The sequence below is a fragment of the Streptopelia decaocto genome (assembly GCF_964273445.1).
Source record: "Streptopelia decaocto genome assembly, chromosome: 2".
Lineage (NCBI taxonomy): Eukaryota > Metazoa > Chordata > Aves > Columbiformes > Columbidae > Streptopelia > Streptopelia decaocto.
Genome location: NC_138655.1, coordinates 10,478,710 through 10,498,637, shown reverse-complemented (window position 1 = coordinate 10,498,637; position 19,928 = coordinate 10,478,710). Strand labels below are relative to the sequence as shown.

Genomic DNA, 19,928 nt, shown 5'->3' with positions numbered 1-19,928 from the left:
CTGATCAGGTTCTGCAGAGGGACCAAGTCCCACAAAAGCTGGTGTTTCACATTTTTTGATTCCCCAAACTTCCAGACATGACACTTTTGCTTCTTTGTCCTTTGACGAGGTTTAATTTCAAGTCGTTTCAATTCTCCTTGTTAAAAAGACTTTCACCATCTCTGAACTATGTGTCCCATTAAATAAACTGGAAAAAGCCAAAGCTGGAAAAGTCATATAAAGATCCAGACCTAAAAGGTTTTGACAGTTTTAATATTGCAGGGGTTGTTTTATACTCCTGATAGAACTGTCTCTAAGCAGAACTTCTGAGGTGAGGAAGCCCAAATCACAGAATCACAGAATCGACTGGGTTGGAAAAGACCTCAGAGATCATCAAGTCCAACCCTTGGTCCAACTCCAGTCCATTGACTAGATCACGGCACTAAGTGCCATTTCCAATCTCAGCTTAAAAACCTCCAGGGACGGGGAGTCCACCACCTCCCTGGGCAGCCATTCCAATGCCTGACCACTCCCTCTGTAAATAATTTCTAATATCCAGCCTAAATTTCCCCTGGCAGAGTTTAAGCCCATGCCCCCTTGTCCTATTGCTGACTGCCTGGGAGAAGAGACCAATCCCCACCTGGCTAGAACTTCCCTTCAGGTAGTTCTAGAGAGTGATGAGGTCACCTCTAAGCCTCCTCTTCTCCAGACTAAACAACCCCAGCTCCCAAAGCCTCTCCCCATAGGTCTTGTGTTCAAGTCCCTTCACCAGTCTTGTTGCTCTTCTCTGGACCCGCTCCAGCACTTCAATCTCTTCCCTGAACTGAACTGAACACAATACCCCAGGTGTGGCCTCACCAATGCCAAGTACAGGGGAAGGATCACTTCCCTTGTTCTGCTGACCACACTATTTTTGATATCCTAGAATGATGCATAAATTGGTGTTCAAATACCTGACCCTCCAATATTTAAGGTCTACAAACATGCTGGTCAAAATAAGTGAATAATAGAAGTAAGCTCTTTCACTTACACTGTTACGAGGAAAATGACTGGGTTTTTTGAAGTTAGAAAATATTCATCTCTGGTAGAGCCTTCAGACCAGCACACAGCCAGCTTATACTGGTACCAAGTCTGAGATACAGCGTTAATGATATCTTAAGTAGATCCCGTATTTAAAGCAGTAAACATCCCCCTTTTCTTACCAGTTCCTCACACTGGACAGCTTTCACTCGTTTTGCTGTGTCCAGAGCCGTCTCTCCAGCTTGGTTTACTATAAAAGTAACAGTAAAAAAAAAGAGAGCAATTCTTTGAGATGTCTAAAGAATCAACTCAGTAAGTTTCGGTATTTTCAGCAGAATAATTTCTAAAAGTGATCAAAAACATCTATTTACTCTATAGCAGCTGCAGCTTTTTAAGTTTCCACTTTAAGTGCTTGTGAATTTCACGTATCATCAGGTTCTTTCTGAACAGCAGCATCTGCTGGGACAGTTCCCAAATCCCTCCTAACCAGCCTAGCAGAGAGCATAAAGAAATTTAGTCATTTCCATCTCCACTCGACTCCTTTGCCAGTTAAACTCTTCCATGAATAAGCAGGAAAAGCAAGCAGACAGGGTAAGATAGCTTAAAAAAGAAAACTGTTGTAGGAGTAAAAAAATGAAAAGCAAGCACATTTTACTTTGATCAATACATAGTGCTTTGAAGCTTGAATTTGAAGACAGAGATCCTGTTCTAAGATGGCATTTGAACAAGAATAATGTTAAAACTTTCTAGCTATTTTGTCCTACTAAAGGCTATAAAATGGTTTACATTTTAAAGTAATTCCTGATCAGAAAGAAGGGGATATCTGAGCACTCTGGAAGGTCCTCTGCTCTGGCACAACATCCTCCCTCCGTGCTCAGTAGCATGTCTAAGGGAACAAAACCAACCCCCACATCCTACCCTTATGTGGTCAAATCTTAGGTATAATTTATTCTTAGAGTATAGCTGTAAATGCCATGGAGCTGGAACAGAGTAACTCTACATCATATCCAGATTGTAAAGCATTTCTGTGTTTTGGAACTGAAAACAGTCAAACTGAGGTGTCGTAAGTGAATATATCTGTGTGTAATATCACATATAGAATGTCAGTCATGAATTCTAGACAATCCAAAGCATTCATCTAGAAAGGCCTATGAATTTCAAAGAATTAAGACCCCTGAAAGGAGGACTCCTTATGGAAAGATACAAGATGGGTCAGGAGTTTTAATAGGAAAAGGAATGAAAATACAGTATATCTTAACCAAAGTTAACAGATAACTTAAGAGACTACATAAATTCCAACCTTTCAACCTTTTAGTATAAACTCGATGTTTCAAGGCCTAAGGAAGATATGCAGTTCCCATGGGAGAGCATTAAACAAAACAAAACAACAACAAAAAAAACCCCAAAAAGGTAAGAACATCCTTCTGGCATCTACGCAGGAGAGAGTTCAATAGAAGGACCAATAAACACTCTTAAGCTTGTTCAGATAGTTTTCCCATTTTCTTAATTAGGGACATACCTGATAAAAAAGGTGACATCAATTTCTTTGAGTTATGATAATATTAGAACATATTTTAAGGATGTATAAAAAGGCCAAGGAAATAGATGACTTCTGCCACTGAACTACAGACTTAAATTTATGCATCAGTTTTTTTACTGGGCAGTGGAGAAAAATGACGGCGATGAGGAAAGAGAAAGAAATAAAAAGTTCATACTCTTCAGTTTGCACCAACTGTTCAGAAAGTTTCCATCTTATACCAAAAACTGGCAGAATGCAAATGTTTTATTTTTCCTTTTAAAAGTTCACTTAGCAGAGCAAGACATAACTGAAAGTGGTTTAAATAGTGGAAAGAGCATTTTAGGAAATCTTGATTTCCAAGTATTAAATAATGAACTTACCTACATCAAGAGTTGGCTTCCCCCTCAAAAGCAACTTCAAACACTCAGGTTTATTATACATACTGCAGTAGTGTAGAACTGTATTACCCAATGCTGTTTGCTTATCCAGGTTTCCACTAAATATAAAAGAAAAAACAAGAAAAGTATAGTATGCTGTGCTATTCATTTCAGATCTAGAATGCTTATAAATAATAAATGGATAAATACTTTCTTGGGCAAATGTGAAGTAGAAAGAAATATTTTTAAATGATTACTTTCAAAGATTATTAAGAATAGTTCCAAGCATACTGGGAATTCTTGAGCTGTGGCTGAACTAAGCATTTACAGATGTTCATTCAAAAAAGAAAAAGAAGTGAAACTAAAAGATTCAAATCCGGTTCTTTGTAAACAGGCTAAATTAGCCCGACAGAAAGCATCTCAAAATCATTTTGATGCACTCAGTATAGGTTAATGGGTCCCACTCTTTCAAGGCACTACGAAGGGGTGGCTGTGGGGATGAACAGAAGGGGACACACTGGGTTAGGGAAAGACAAGCTGTGCAAAGGGGTTTTTTTAAAACTGTACTTCTTTCAGTTTTCAATTTCTAAAACCAGGTTTCTCAAACAATGTTAATGACATATTTGGATCAATAGAATACACTTATAAAAATGAGAAAAGCTCAGAAGATGACAGCTTTTCTTCCACTCAGTATCACCCATATTGAACAGTAAGTGCAGAGCCCAGAGGGTTGTAAAGATGCTCTAAATTTGAGACTAAGACAAAAATACAGACAACTGACAGAAACACGTAAAAGACAATGGTTGTCTGAAGAAACTATGAAGCTTTATAACTAAACAAAAACATTTTAAATAATCATACAAAATAGCAAATCCTTTAATAATGCTCTAAATAATTATTTGGGCTTCTAAAAGATTTTTCAAATCTTATTCTCAAACAGCTTGCAAATGTGAGTAGCTTACTTTTTATTTTAGTTTATTTTTTGTTTTTACAACACTTCTACAATAAGTCATTAGCTCCATTTAACATGAGGGAGTAGTGGCAGGATGACGTTTAAGTAAAGGTTACACAGCTAATCCGCACAGCCCAAGAGACTGTGTCAGGAACATGGATTCCAAGTCTGTGCTCTTACTGTAAAAGCCCAAATCTCCTCTCAATTACTCCCTGTATACAAAGCTACATACATTTATTAGAGAGGGGAAGGAAATAATTATTCATTGACTGCATTTCAACAGCAGGTATGACTTGTTATGCTGAGGGAAAACAAAAATTGAAACAATCCTCAAGCCTTCCCCCCACCAGCTCAAGCCAACTGAGCTTCTCTTCATAATTTGATGAGTTTTATTTCTTTGCCTGTGTCCTGTTTACTTGTCAACCCTCCTTTACCTGAACTATTTGTTTGCATTGTTTGATGCTGTGATGTGTTCTAAATCAATGTTCTCCTTTGCTCTACGTAGTTTTTTTTCCTTTCATCCTATTTTTATAGATCATTTTCCGTATTTGCAATCTACACTTCTTTCCCTCTCTCTACTCATGAGGAGCACAAAGGTCAACTCAAAGGTATTAAATTCCGCTCTTTTGAAACATACCTAAGGAGAACTATCATTAGTGATGAGTAAACGCAGTCCAAAACACTGCAAGGATAGCTCTGAACATCTACATTTTTCATGCACAATTTAACGAAAAGTGAGGAATCCATACCAGTTTTGTACAAGGAAGTCAACCAGATGGAGAGAGGTTTGGTCAGCAGTCCGGACTGCTAAATGAAGTGCTGTTTCACCTGGCTCCTAAACACACGTAAACACAAGTTAGATTTTTGTGTCTTATTTCTGCAAAGCTTATAATATGAGACCTACCAAGATATACGTAACTGACTCTCTTACAAAAAGTCTTTCAAGAGAAAGATAGTATTCGAAAATTACGACAAATACAGTTATTGCCTTTCTATTTCCTAAAAGACACCACATGCTTCAAAGGAAATTGCATCACTCTTCCTGAGATTGTAGCTTTCTTGAAACCAATCTTCCCTTTTTCCCAGCTGGATGGAACAATTCTCAGGAGCCTTTAACCCTTTTGGCTACTAGTAACTAAAAGGGATCTTGTCAAGGACTACTGAGTGAGTGTACTGTATTTGCTGCATTCTGACACCTCAGTGGGCACCAAGCACAGCCACAAAACTATTTCCTACAAAACCAGTGAAAAAATACACAAAAATCAAAGTCCTACACACATACAATCTCTTATAGAATCACAGAATGGCTGAAGTTGGAAGGGACCTCTGGAGGTCCTCTGCTCCAACCCACCTGCCCAAGCAAGGTCACAGTATCACAGTAAGTTTGGGATTGGAAGGGACCTTAAAAGATCATCTAGTGCAATCCCCCTGCTGGAGCAGGAACACCTAGGTGAGGTCGCACAGGAACATGTCCAGGCGGGTTTTGAATGTTTCCAGAGCAGGAGACTCCACAACCCCCCTGGGCAGCCTGTTCCAGTGTCTGTCACCCTCACTGAGAAGTTTTTCCTCAAATTTAAGTGGAACCTCTTGTGTTCCAGCTTGATCCCATTACCCCTTGTCCTACCATTGTTTGCCACCGAGAAGAGCCTGGCTCCATCCTCGTGGCACTCACCCTTTATACATTTATAAACATTAATAAGGTCATCCTTCAGTCTCCTCTCCAAACTAAAGAGACCCAGCTCCCTCAGCCTTTCTTCATAAGGCAGGTGCTCCACTCCCTTAATCATCTTTGTTGCCCTACGCTGGACCCTCTCCAGCAGTTCCCTGTCCTTCTTGAAGGTCACCTACAGCCAGTTGCCCAGGACCATTTCCAGATGGCTCTGGAGTATCTCCAAGGATGGAGACTCCACAATGTCTCTAGGCAAATCATCCCAGTGCTCAGTCACAGTAAAAGTGTTGCCTGATGTTTAGAGGGAACCTCCTGTGTTTCAGTCTGTACCTACTGCTTCTTAACTGCAGTCAACATTCCAGTTGGTGTTCATACCTGTCTAGATGTCACTAACTGTAATAGCTGAGAAATGCTAAGGAACTAATTCTGTGGTAACTGCTATGGATGAAAAATACAGAAAGTCTACCTTGTTCTGCCTTGTAGTTTGCGAATCTGTAATGTGCTTCCACAATAAGCACCCTGTGATATCTCAAGTGCTGAGACTACATAGAACTTATCTCTCCACTCAATACAGACAGGCACTCTGTCCTTTGCCAAGTCTGCTGTTTTCACAGAACTTGTTGAAAACATTTTCTGAGATCTCTTCCAGTTGGGTTTAAAAGCAATGACAGAAAACATTGGTGCTGTGTAACCTATTGGTTGGTATTTATAAAAACAGGTTACATTGCTCTCGAGCAACATTTCTGCATGGATGCTTGAGGTCAACCTGGACTGATTTTTCTGAAAAAACTTTCTGACTTCAGAAGGAAGATCAAAAGTATTCAGAATTTAACCTTCCTGGTTGAAGCAAATTGTACTTTCTCAGAAGCTGTGAAGGCATTAGATTTACCCTTTCCTCACAGAAACAGCGACTTGTATACAGTCAATAACATGTTCCTTCGGCAGCTACTTTAAAAGCAGATATGATGCAGTCTGTGATATGAGGTGACCCTGGCTTATCACGTCAAGCCCTCTCTCTTTGGGCCTTTTCCTAAAAGGCAGGTACTGCAGAACAGGTGCTTTACAACCTACTATAGTTGCACCTAGAACAGCGTATGATATCACTATCACATTTCACACTCCTTTAGATGAACTGATGACAACAGATACCGTGTTCGTTTCCCTCCCCACAGGGATGTCGCATTAGGGAATGGAAGAAAAAACTCACCCTTTTCATCTGTTATTTCTCTGGTTTTAGTATCTAAGCTAGCAGCCACAGGCCCTGGACATTTTATAAATACACATTATTTAAAATACTTGGCTTTGTTTACCTGATCAGCTTACCTGTCCAGGCTCTAACAGTGGCTCCATTAGCTCTACCCCCTCTGCATAGACTTGAATTAGTGCAAGTAAATCCCTGGATTTGACAGCCTCAAGTAATTCGCTCAGTTTAGCTGCTGCAGATGCACAAGTCTTCCTAGAGAACTTATGATCTACATATTTAGCAGTGATAAATTCTTTACGCGCAGTCCTATGGGGTGTGAAAATAGACCTCAGTTTAGAAATTTTTAGAAAAATGGGTCAATGATTTAAATTTAAAATCATGCCTAACTCAGGAGCTGGGAAGAGGAAAACTATCAGATAAAGACTGTGTTATTTATTATTGTAATGCATATCTTTCTTGCAAACAAGCCCAAAATAAGGTACATATTCAATTTTATCCTGCCTTCTTGTTACATATGAAAATTACTCTGACTCTGAGGACTAAGAGCAAAGAAAAAACAAAGTCTGAAGTGTGATTTCTCATGGAAACATATATACATGTTAAAACCAGGATAAGAATGAAAAACATGCTAAAAACAGGATAAAAGAAAAAAAAAAAAGAATCTAGAAAACAGCATAAAAGATTAAAAAGTCTTTGGTGGCAAAACCACATCTGTTATGCCCTCTGTGCAACTCCTGCACCAGGGAAAGGGAGAAAAGGCTCGTCCACACCTGAGGACACAGCACCTGAAGCTCCTGCCATTTAGTCCGACTGTGTTTGTCACATGAGGGTACACTACAAAACTCAAAAACACTTAACATTCAAAATAATGACTCTTAAAAACCAAACTTAAAGGTTTCTACACTGAGAAGCTGAGGCAGCTTAAATATGACTACATGACAAGAGACTGAACTTCTAAGATACTCCACAGCTGGAGTAAAAAAAGCCTCAGTGTTCTGCCATCCTGGCCCTCCTCTGGTTTCATTACTGTTTAAGACATTTTGCAACACATACATATTCCATAGTAAATTTAATGTTAAAAAATTTAGAGATTCAAAACTTACATATCACTGGATGGACTGGGTTTAGGTGAAGGACTAGGTAAATTCCCTTCCATAATTTCATTAAAACTAGTATTTCCTACATTCTTGGCCAGCTGCAATACAAAAAAAATCACATACATATATAAGGAGGTGGTTTTTTTCTGAGTCTAAAGGCAATTTAAAAACTGGACTATAAATGTGCATTTTCTACACTTAATAAAAGATGGAACACACAGGATTGTAAAATTAAAGCCCTAGATTATATATAAACAGAAAGTAATTAAAATATTTTCAATTGTGAATCTTATCATTGCAGAACTTATTCAACAGGTTTCAGAGTCACAGCTCATTCATTGTATTTCAAGACTATCTGCCTCCAATATGAAACAGAATGAGGCACCAGCAGCGTGAACCTTGAACCAGTGGTGGTGCACCCATCAAGAAGCTACTCTGGGAAAGAAGTTCAGGCCTGCTGGAAAGTCATGCTTAGTAAAATTTGATTTAAATGAATAGTAACTGTGCAAACATCTCAAGACTTCAAAAAGAGTATTTGTGCTAATGTTAAACCTTTTTTTAAGCAGTCCAACATAAGATTCCTCTCATTGCTTTAAGGTTACAGGGTTTCTTCCATCAAATTAAAAGATTCATCAAACATTTTTCTGTCAAAATTAGCAATGATCATTCTCACTGGTCAAGTTAAGTTAGCTTTATTTTCCTTTTTTTTTTTTTAAATCACATGAGATTTTTAAGACTGTCCTGATTTAGGGTCAAGAGCAGCTAATAACAGGCAACATTCTGACAGCACTAATCACAACACAAGTCACTCTTCATTCCGCAAGTGACAAGTGGCCAAAAGCATAAAAAAATGCATGAGAGCAAAATCCCTCCCAAAATATAGGTAGAGGTCAATATCTGACTAAGAAAAATAACCCAAATTAAAGAAACTTACCAAGAGTTCAGACGTTCCTAATTTGTCTAATTCCAAAGACTGGATTCGAGAAATATGGACACCCATTTCTCTGTGTATTCCAGAACACTCAATGCAGGTTAAAATGCCCAAATTAGTTGATAGCCATGTTGGATCTGTAGAATTGAGAAACAAAATGTTTAATCAAAGTTGAAGCAAAGGTGTTAAATGGTGGTAAGGAATCCCAGTGTATTCTGAAAAGATTCCTCATTTAATGCTTTAGCAATGGAAACAAATTAAGAATGTTCAAAATTTCTCCAAATTGCAGTGCAAATTTAATCATAAATTGCTATCAAGGGAATTGAGTTTTCCAGATTTAGGGACAGTCCCAAGGGCACTGAATTTAGACTTATAAAGCCACACTGAATGACCACATATAAATACATTTTGGTTTTGGTTTTTGTAGAAAGAAAGCAAGGCTTTTGTTTCCTGTTTTTAAAAGGAACAGATCTCCTAAATTCCAGTGTTGGCCACCTCTGAAGTTTTTATCTTCTTTAAATAAAGCTTTAAATAGTCTTTCTTCATAGAAAACTAAACATAGCATCTTCCAGTAAGTAAAATAGTAGAAACAGTATAGAAAATTGAAGGAATGCTCGCTAGTCCAGAAAGGAGAAAATGCCGTCATGGAGGAGATCTGCATGTAATATTCAAATAGATCTTATTCTATGAATGCCACATAAGAAGCAAGATCAGTTTTTAAGGATGAGAAGAGGCTCAAGACATATTTTGGATACATACATGTCTTCAAATTAGTCTCTTCTTTAATCCTAAATAGTAACTGATAGAGCATTATGTCAGAAGTTTTAAAGCAGCAAGCTGGGGTGCAGAAGTGAAGCTTAAAGACTTCACTATAAACTATGAGATTCGTAAGAACTGTAATCTGAAATTTCTGTAGCTTTACATGATGAAATGGTTAAATTAATCAACTCCAGGATTTGACATGATTATATTGGACTTTGTATTTTTATCTAGGTATTTCTTATTGGTTCTGCATCAGTAAGCATCTTCAAGACTCATCCTATCTACTCAGTTCTAAATTAGTATCTCCTTCCTGAAGTGTCTTTAGATGTGAAAGCTGTCACAGCCGCCAACGATCACACCGATGCAGCAGTTCGATGACAAGTGGACTCTTCTCCAGCTCTAAGTGACACACAACTGACATGTAACTGTCCATCTGCAGATATAATCTGAAAGGATGCCAAGTCTGGGTCTCATTCTTTGCACAAGACTACTTATTCAGCCTCTCAATATTTTTGATACTGCAATTCCAGTAGTCTCAGGCCAGATAAAACCTCAGATTAAGATCCTGGCCAGGTCAGTTTTTCCACAATCATTGTCTAAGCATTACTCACTTCTACTTAGTAGCATGCACAGGATCAGTGATGCCAAGCAACTTCCATTCAAGTGCAACAAGCATCTAGAGACAGTGCAACAAGAACAGTTCAAACTCCAAAGGGGCTTGAACTGCTGGAAGTAAGCACAGAAAACACACAAAAATATTTTAGTGAATTAAATGGAACTAACATATGAAAGTCATATTTGTTCTTTTAAAACCAGGCTGATGACCGATCGACACATCACTTAGAAAAGCAATTTGCACTCTATAAACACTTATTCGAAGAAATTACTTTGCTCCCAACAAGAAGTTGATGGCATGAACAAACTGAGATACCTGGTGAGCCACAATCACAACAGACTTCATTGCCGGGTAATCTCTGTATGTCATCAATAATGGCTTTGGTCAGATCCTCTAAACTGTTTTCCCCTGTGCTCTGCTCTCCACGGAATGCCATATTTAAGGCTTCTTCTTTGCTGTTCGTCAATACTGATATCCATCTAGCACAAGATAAAGACCTTAATGAAGATCTGCATTTGCAAAAACAAGTTAATCTATAAACCATAGAAAGTTTGCCAGAAACAAAATAATAGTAGGAATATAAGGGAAGATTATATTGTGCGAGAGACTGAGTGGGGAAAAAGTGAAAGACAGAAAGGAAAGAATTGAGAAAAGGTAAGTAAAAATGAGGAAAGACAGAAAGTCTTAATTCTAATGTCCCTTTGAGGAACAATTTTAAAGCTAAAGCAATACAGTCCTCAGGTTCCTCAAATAAGCAAAAGCTGTTGAAGAGAAAACGTGCAATTAAGCTCCTGTAAATTTAACTGCTTTAAAAGTAGGTGCCTAAGATCTTCCTGAAGTCTATCCCATTATTAAAGGGGAAAATTATAACCACCGCTTTCTCCAGCGTGGACCTCTCTGTGCACAGAAGAGACAGCAAGCATGTTTCTGAGTCTGTTGAGGTTTGTTTGCTGCCTTGCAAAATGCAGGTCTCAGAGCACTAATCAGAGCCAGATCATAATGTCCAAATTAATGAAAATTGCCATGGCAACAAATGGGGTAAGGAAGAGAAGGTGACAGAAGAGCAAGGATATTGATAGCCAACGTAAAATTTTAAGAGCAACTGTTGACTGCAACAAATCAAGACTCTTCAATGTAATGATATTTCAGGCACTAGTTTCCCCTCCCCAACCACTCTGTAAGTTTTTCTTTACACAATAATGTTCAATTAAAACCAAACAAAACTCCTCTGGGTGGCTGCTGCCCTACAGGTGGAATTAAAGAGGGGAAAGCGGTTACACTGAGGACAAATACATTGCAGATGCTGCGTTCGCTAATTTAGAAAAAGAACATGTTAAACAAAGTATCCTCCCAGGTAAAGTGATTTAACATTTTTTAGATCTACTGCAAATACACATTTTTCACACAGAAATATTTGAGGTTGGCATTGTCCTCAATCCACTTTCTGTTCACAATAATATCGCAATTATCTGCAATCATCAACCTCTGAAATGTGCTAAAATGCCTACAGTCAACTAAAAAAAGGAAACTTCAGACTGAAAGTCATAATTTCTCACTGAAATAATAATGCAGAGATAAGCTTTAAAAGGTTTCATTGGGAAATGTATGTATATACTCTTGCGATACAGATTCAGAGCATGGACTTGTAAATGGGCACCGTCTATTCTATACTTCATATATATATGTTTTTAAAAATTGTATGGGTAGAGAATAATCTGGAAATGTATACTTACAAGAAAATGCTTTAACAATTATTGAAAAATCAACCTTAAAAATCAAAGAGAAATTGAAAGTTTTGAAAATAAACTTGCTTCATAGTTTACATGCTGAAAACAATGTATTTACATTAATAGTTCTCTAGTTATATGATAAAATATAAGAACCCCCACTAGATGGCGATCTTCTGCAATTTTTCTAATTAAATCCAATGTTAAAAAAAAATAAGATGTGGCAGTATCTCGCCTCTAATATTACAGTAATGTTTGGTTAAACACACAGAGTAAAATAATCATTAAACTCAAGACAGACAACATTCATCCTGACATTTGTCAACAATTTCTTTCAGGGTTACTATTTGATCAGTTTGCTAAAAAGGCAGAATTTGAATAAAACTCAACTATGTAGTAACAATTAAAAAATTATTAGGTGCAATTAAAATAAAGACAACATGACTGAGGCACTGTTAGTTTGATACAGATTTTGACATTATGGGTTTCTAAACTGTACGAGCAATTACTTCTTTTGGCTGTGTTTCCTCAGCTGAAGGAATCCACTCCAAGGCTGGATTTAGTGTCACCTGGGACAGTCAGAGCCAGAGGCCCCGCAGCGCCAGCTCGTCCCAGACATCGCCAGCAAGACCCATTTAACACAAGCACAATAATGGACACAAGAGGTTCCACTTAAATTTGAGAAGAAACTTCTCAGTGAGGGTGACAGACACTGGAACAGGCTGCCCAGGGAGGTTGTGGAGTCTCCTTCTCTGCAGACATTCAAAACCCGCCTGGACACCTTCCTGTGTAACCTCATCTGGGTGTTCCTGCTCCGGCAGGGCGATTGGACTGGATGAGCTTTTGAGGTCCCTTCCAATCCCTGACATTCTGTGATTCTGTGATTCCTGATTACTGATGCCATTTACACAAGAAGTCCCCCCAGCTGGTCATCAGCCCTTCCTGTATGCAGGCTGTACACTCAGAAATAAACAATTCAAATCAGTAAATATATTATTTCAGTGTCAGTAGTTTATAAAAACTTGCCTTATGACTGATATTCTTCCTCTTTTTCTTGTCTGTACTAGTTGTTTGGGTTTTTTTTTTCCCTGATTTTTTAAAAAATCTATTTGCTTTATCTGCCAGGGCAGTGATGGACTCACCATCCTTGGAGGATTTAAAAGACATGTAAATGAGGTTCTTAGGGACATAGTTTAGTGCTAGAGATAAGTTAGGTTGTGGTTGGACTCGATGATCCTGAGGGTCTTTTCCAACTGCAATGATTCTATGACTTTATGTTTTATTTCACAATGCCATCAGGGTCAAGCTAACAGTCAAAAGCTTCTGACAATACTTCTCAGTGATCTTTCAAATCATTTAAAAATGACTGAAATCTTACAGAACTACTTTGCCGTCTATCTACAATAGGACAGGGTCACTAATCTTCTGCTACACTACTTTTTCTCGATCTCAGCAGTTACTTATGATCCTTTACGGCATTTTGTTTGCTGGAGATTCCCGGTTTTGAAGAAACTCGTGAGGTTAAACAAATATCTGGTGTAAAGGATAACTTATGGATGCAATGAAGGAAACAGAAGCATTCATTAATCTTGGGTGGATCAGACTCTCACTCAGATTTCTCTTACTTTTCCTCAGTGCCAATCAAAGCCCCCTCTCCCCAAGAATAAAAACCAGTTTAATAGTGTTTCTGGTTTGCAGTAACAGTTTATCTCTGTCTCTTCTGACAATTACTATCACAGCATCGTTGTTTTCAGGTAAATGTATAAACAGAACAACGTAACATTTTTCAAACATTCAGAAACAACGTTTTTGTATGGAAGATGGAATAGACAGTATCGCGACCTTCTAACTCAGTCTTCCCAAAGTAAAAAATGCTTGAAGACTCTTGTTAAACACCAGACAGAAGTTAGACGTGTTTCTTCATAAGAAAATGTCTCACTCCAGCTTTGCTTATAATCCAGGTGTTTCCTACAGGAATGGATAGACTCAGCCTTCAAAAAGAAGGTAGAAAAAACCTTAAAGGCCATGTCCAAAGTATGTTTGGGCCTGTCCACAATTATAAAAATTGGAAAGCATCTATTATTGTACATGTTAAAAAAATAAAACTGGTTAGAGATCTGAGGTTATGTTTCTTATAATATACACATAAATACATATATCCACACACATACATAAACAAATTTACCTCCCTCCCCCACCCCCCCTCACACACACTGTACTTTATCTACTAGAGAAACTAATAACTCACAGAGAATTTTGAAGGATGGTCAAGACAGAGAGCTGGGTGGATAAAACATACAAACAACACCAAACACACACACACACAAAAAAAAACCCAAAACAAAACAAAAAAACAAAACACAAACAATAAATGCACTGGACTAAAGGAAAAGTTTAAGGGGAAGCAGTAATAAGCCTGTAATACAATGTAGGCTTCAGTTATTTGTATTTTAAACCATCTACTTTTTGGGGGGCTACTTATGGAAGCAGTTTAAAACGATCACTAGGAAAATATATGTAAGGTCAGTTAAACAAAAGTATAAAGAAACTTATCACAGAATCACAGAATCGACTGGGTTGGAAAAGACCTCAGAGATCATCAAGTCCAACCCTTGGTCCAACTCCAGTCCATTGACTAGATCACGGCACTAAGTGCCATGGCCAATCTCAGCTTAAAAACCTCCAGGGACGGGGAGTCCAGCACCTCCCTGGGCAGCCATTCCAATGCCTGACCACTCTCTCTGGAAAGAATTTCTTTCTAATATCCAGCCTAAATTTCCCCTGGCAGAGTTGAAGCCCATGCCCCCTTGTCCTATTGCTGACTGCCTGGGAGAAGAGACCAATCCCCAGCTGGCTAGAACTTCCCTTCAGGTAGTTATAGAGAGTGATGAGGTCACCTCTAAGCCTCCTCTTCTCCAGACTAAACAACCCCAGCTCCCTCAGCCTCTCCCCATAGGCCTTGTGTTCAAGTCCCTTCACCAGTCTTGTTGCTCTTCTCTGGACCCGCTCCAGCACTTCAATCTCTTTCCTGAACTGAGGGGTCCAGAACTGAACACAATACTCCAGGTGTGGCTTCTTTCTTTTTCCTCTATTTATATGTGAGTCTGGAAGGAAGGTGTTTTGAAGAATCTATTTATGCATTTATTTTTCAATTGGTGCACAAAGGAAAAAGAGAAAACAGAGGCAGCACAACAATCATAACCCTAACTGAGGAGCTACATCACAGAGTTCCTGCAGAATAATAAGGTTGGAATCAATAGGGCTGGAAGTCAAAGGGTTCACATGACACCTTAGATAATAAAATTATTTAGGACCTACTTATTGGCTGCACAAGAAAAACAGAACTTTTGGTTATATTGTAGTTTTTCACCAACACATTAACAGTCATCCTGGTTCATGAGCTTCAATTAACTAAAGATATCGCAGAAATTTTCCTAAAGAAAGAAGAAAGTTTCCATGTGCATCTTGAAGTCCACCCCATCACTTGGGTCACTTAAGTAATTACCTGAAACAGAACACTCCTCTGAGTAGCATTACAATATCTTTTTGTTGGTTTACAGCAAAATCCACTTAGCCTCCATTAGTTTGTCGCCGTGTATTCCAACATTTGGATGCAACTCATGTCTCGTTAGCTAAATGAAACTTTTAAAACTTGCAACAAAATAAAAATACTACGCTCCACACTACACTGCACTGGTGGTGCAGTTTTGGTGCCTCAATACAAAATGGACACCAAACCATGAGTGTGTCCAGAGGACAGCGACTAAGACAGGGAAAGGTCTCAATGGCAGGACCCGAGAGGAGCAGCTGAGGTCACCTGGACTGTTCAGCTTGGAGAAGAGAAGGTTGAGGGGTGACCCCACCACAGTCCACAATGTCCTCAAGGGGGGCAGTGGATGGGGAGGTGCTGATCTCCTGTCTGTCCTAACCAGAGACAGGACACAAGGAAAGGGAAATAAGCTTCATCAGGGGAAGTTCACATTGGACATCAGGAGAAGTTTCTTCACTGGGAAGCTAAACTGGTCTCTGAACAGGCTCCCCAGGGACATGGTCACAGCACCAAGTCTGCCAGAGTTCAACGAGGTCTAGACGATGCTCTTAGTCATACGGTTTAGTTTTAGGTAGCCCTGTGAGGAGCAGGGAGTTGGACTCAATGATTTCTGTGGGTTCCTTCCATCTTGAGATATTCCATCATTCTGTATTCCAGTAAAGGTCATTTTCTCAGCCACTGGACTTGAAAGTAATAAACCAGACTCCAGTGATAAACTAATGGGAACTTCTAACGAGAGACAAAACCAGCCTGGAATTTCAGAACTGTCCAACAGGCCGCCAGCTAAACTAAACTTACTGACCTGCCAACCAGAAGTATATTACTAATATATTCTCCCCCTACTGTTAAGACAAAAAAACCCCACACCAAAAACAAAAAGCAAAACAAACAACAAAAAAAAACCTAACAAACAAACAAAAAACCACAACCATTTACCTTTTAAAACAGCAAATACAGTAAAAACTAGTTTATGGCAGAAAGACAAAAACGTATGACTCATCAAGTGCATTACTGATCAGACATAACAGTATTTTCTTCTTGACTGTGACTGCAATAATTAACTTCCAGAATGAACACAGTAAGCATGACTATCAAGTCAGCTTTGCACTCTAAAAGCCACTGTAAAACTGTGGAAGACTCTGGAAGGAAACAGGTGCACAACAAAGAATTCTGCAGCACTTCCCTGCTGCCTCCCAAGGTGGAGCTGTCAATGCGATGCCATGGCCTCCCAACACCATCACGCTACTGAAACACTCTCCAAACACATCGCTTGGACCTTTAAAATACACATGGAGCAACACAGTCTTCCATCAGAATATGGAGATGTAACAAAAAAGCACAAAGGTCCTGAAGAATGAGGCAGCCTGGGAGGCTCAGATTTGCTGCCCTCCTCACCAGTAACTTTATTCATCGAATTATCAGGTGATGAGCATTAGGTTGTAATGTTCTCCACAACATATGTTTCATGACACCAAGAGCAATATTCAGAAGAGAAAAAAGTGGTAGATGGTTCTCCAGACAAGTAGTTCTGAAGCAGCACTAAGAAAGATTGTTTTAAAGGGAATAATCTGGTTGAAAACATGCACTAATGAAGCAAGTTATTGGATTCTGAATCACACAGATCTCAAAGAGATACAATTTGCTGTTCATTTCTAGGCCTACAGTAGAAAACAGGCATTACCTGTAAATACTTTGTACCTGTTATAAGGAGATCTTTTATCTATTATTATTTTTAATTTAAAGGAAAAGGTAGGTTCAGAAGGAAAAGAAGTAACAGTAAGAGAGGACTGACACAGATTTAAGAACTTTAAAACTGAACACTAAAAGCCTGATCTACTGTATCACACCAAGCAGATGCACACGAACCACTTGCTGGCAGGGTACACAATCTAAATGGGTTTTTGGTTCGTTGGGCTGGGCTTCTTGTCTTGTTTTGTTTTTAATGTGACACAAGATAACTTAGAGATTCACAACAGCAGAAGAAACAGCATGCAATACTTCTGCATTAACTGAGAAAACTATTGCAGCTCTTACATGTGATTTTACACACTTATATTGGCAAAATATAAAATAAATGTAAATGTTCTTACGCGACATATTCCTGCTCGTCTTCTGCTTGAAAGTGGTATGTTCTGTTATCTGAAATAAATAAACACATATTTTCATTTGGCAGATGATAAATTTAGAAGTATCAACATAGTTGTTACTAAACCTATTCAGCAACTAAAGCTTTTAAGAGCAATTGCTCTTATCCAGTAACATTAATAATTTATGCATAGCTATGGAAAACAATTGGGGAAAAAAAAAAAACAACAGGTAAAGATGAAATGGTGAATTTTGATTTAGACCAAACGTACATATTTCAAAAGTCTTATGTTTAGAAATAGTAAAAAAAAGTAAGCATGTGAATCAAATTTTGCCCTTCTGAAGTCAAACCTGAAACATAAGTAGCAGAAAAGGGCAAAATAAATTTGTTTCTATTATTTACTTTTCCCTCTGTTTAGGTTAGGAATCTTTTTTTACTAAACCAAAGGATGAGATTAAAAGCAGGTACCACCCCTCGCATTCAAAGGTTTCATAGACTGTCCTTGTAAATATACAAAGTTGGAACTGTTTGTTGTTTAGTACTATATATGTAAAGACTGGAAACAGTAAGTTGACTCATTGAATTCAGATGTGTTTTTAAAAATCAGACTGGATACAAATACCTGCTACACAAGATGCTAAAGGGAAGAAATCATAGAAGCTTTAATGCTGAGAAGAAAAGTCACTACCAGTTTCAGACAAACAGAAGAATTTGGAGGATAAGAGAACAAGAGAAACTGGGTTCTCATTGCCCTCCTCAACCCTCTGAGTAGCTCTCAAAAAGCGGAACAGACAATGAAGGAAAAACAAGATGAGGCCAAAGGTGTTTTCCATTTCCCGGTGGAAATAGCTTATGCACTTTCCACTAAGGTGTTAAACCTCTCCCTGAATGTAGAAGAAAAGCACATATGTTGCATTTCATGTCTTGCCACAAATGAACAGTATTTATGTCACACACACGCAAAGGTTCTATATTCATTTGTTCATTCAACCCATCTCCAATACTAGAAGGCACTGCATGTATCTGGATAGAGATCTGAATTTTTAACTGTAACCCCATTTTTCCTCAAAGTATCATGTAATGACATTTTTAGAAATCCCACATAATGTAAGACGCTACTGAAGTTGCTACATACGTGATATTAGATCAAAAGACTTCTTATCTTCAGCATTTGGCTTCACCTGGCAGGTCAGTAAATTCAGTTTAGCTGGTTGCCTGTTGGACTAAAAAGAAAATTTATTTTACTTTAAAAATGTCTTGATTTAGGATTATTTTTCCTTTCTGGGGACTGAGTATGTGCAATATTAAGTGGAAGTGTGGACGTGCATATACATACACCTGCAAAATGCTTGAGACCAGCATGACTTTTAGCAATCTGTCCTTTCTGACAGACCAAGCCAATTGGAACTAAATCTATAAAATCTTCATGTCAACTCTTCCTGATTATTTGAAGGGGATTAAAGGAATTAATCTTAATTTAGAATATGTGAAGTTGTTTTATTGTGTTTCATCAATGATGGTAAAACTGTTATGCAGTTATCAGCATGTCCATAATCAAGTTTTCCTCTCATTTTAAATAAACAAAAGATATAATCCTAAAAATTTTAAAGGGAAGTGGGAAGCTGGAGATCTGGAGTTTCAGAACTTGGAATAAATACATCTACTAATATTCTCCGCTCTAATTAGGTTACTTAAGACATGATAACTAAGTACGTCTTTAAAGTATTTTGGGTTTATATGGGTTTATCAGAAACCATAGAGATCCCGAATCAAAGTTACCACAGTTGGCAGATAGAAACTGAACTTGAGATGTCTGCTATCAGTAAATACTCCTGAAATTAGTTTTGGAAGGTTTTTTTTTACATTAGAAGTTGCAAATCAAATATAAAGGTAATGTAAAACCACCAAACAAAAAAGTATCTAGAAGTGTATTTCCCACATTGTCAAATGTTCATCAGAACAAGATCATCAACGCAATAAAGTAAACACTTAAGTAGCAACAATTCCTTGGAGGAGTAAATATGCAATTGGAGTCTCAGTTTTTACAGTTTGGTGTCAAACAGACTGTCACGATCTGAACTTTTCATCATTGAAAACAAGAAAATTACTTTCCTCTTGGCGCTGCAATTGAGAAGGCCTGCCTTTACACGGCTACACACGAGAGCAGGAAATACAACAGTGCTACCCAAAGAATTCTAAATTGGCAAGTCTTGAGCTCGACAATACACTTTTTTTTAATGGTGATAACTGAACTATTACTAACTAAGCACCAGTAATTTGACCGACTTCTCAAAAAAGGTGAAGATATCTTCCTAACCATTAAAAAGACCCACCCTCCAGTACAAAATGTAATAACTTCCCTTTCGCTTGCTTAAGACAGGTAGTTGACTTTAGACACTGATACTCATGGCCACCAGTAGAATTTGGGGCAAAGGGTAA

At 38.2% G+C, this 19,928-nt stretch overlaps 1 protein-coding gene across 5 annotated transcripts in view; it reads right to left on the bottom strand.

Annotated features, from left to right (window-relative positions):
* The window catches only part of ASAP1 (ArfGAP with SH3 domain, ankyrin repeat and PH domain 1), a 132,889-nt gene that overhangs the window by 27,313 nt on the left and 85,648 nt on the right, over nucleotides 1-19,928 (bottom strand). For all 5 annotated transcript variants that reach the window (XM_082044544.1, XM_082044545.1, XM_082044541.1 and 2 more), the window contains 9 exons: nucleotides 18,625-18,712; nucleotides 17,494-17,542; nucleotides 10,442-10,605; nucleotides 8,752-8,885; nucleotides 7,824-7,915; nucleotides 6,840-7,026; nucleotides 4,597-4,682; nucleotides 2,899-3,014; nucleotides 1,182-1,249 (listed from right to left, as the gene is read on the bottom strand). In XM_082044544.1, coding sequence (XP_081900670.1) covers nucleotides 1,182-1,249; nucleotides 2,899-3,014; nucleotides 4,597-4,682; nucleotides 6,840-7,026; nucleotides 7,824-7,915; nucleotides 8,752-8,885; nucleotides 10,442-10,605; nucleotides 17,494-17,542; nucleotides 18,625-18,712 — 984 coding nt within the window. The remainder of the gene's footprint in view (nucleotides 1-1,181; nucleotides 1,250-2,898; nucleotides 3,015-4,596; nucleotides 4,683-6,839; nucleotides 7,027-7,823; nucleotides 7,916-8,751; nucleotides 8,886-10,441; nucleotides 10,606-17,493; nucleotides 17,543-18,624; nucleotides 18,713-19,928) is intronic.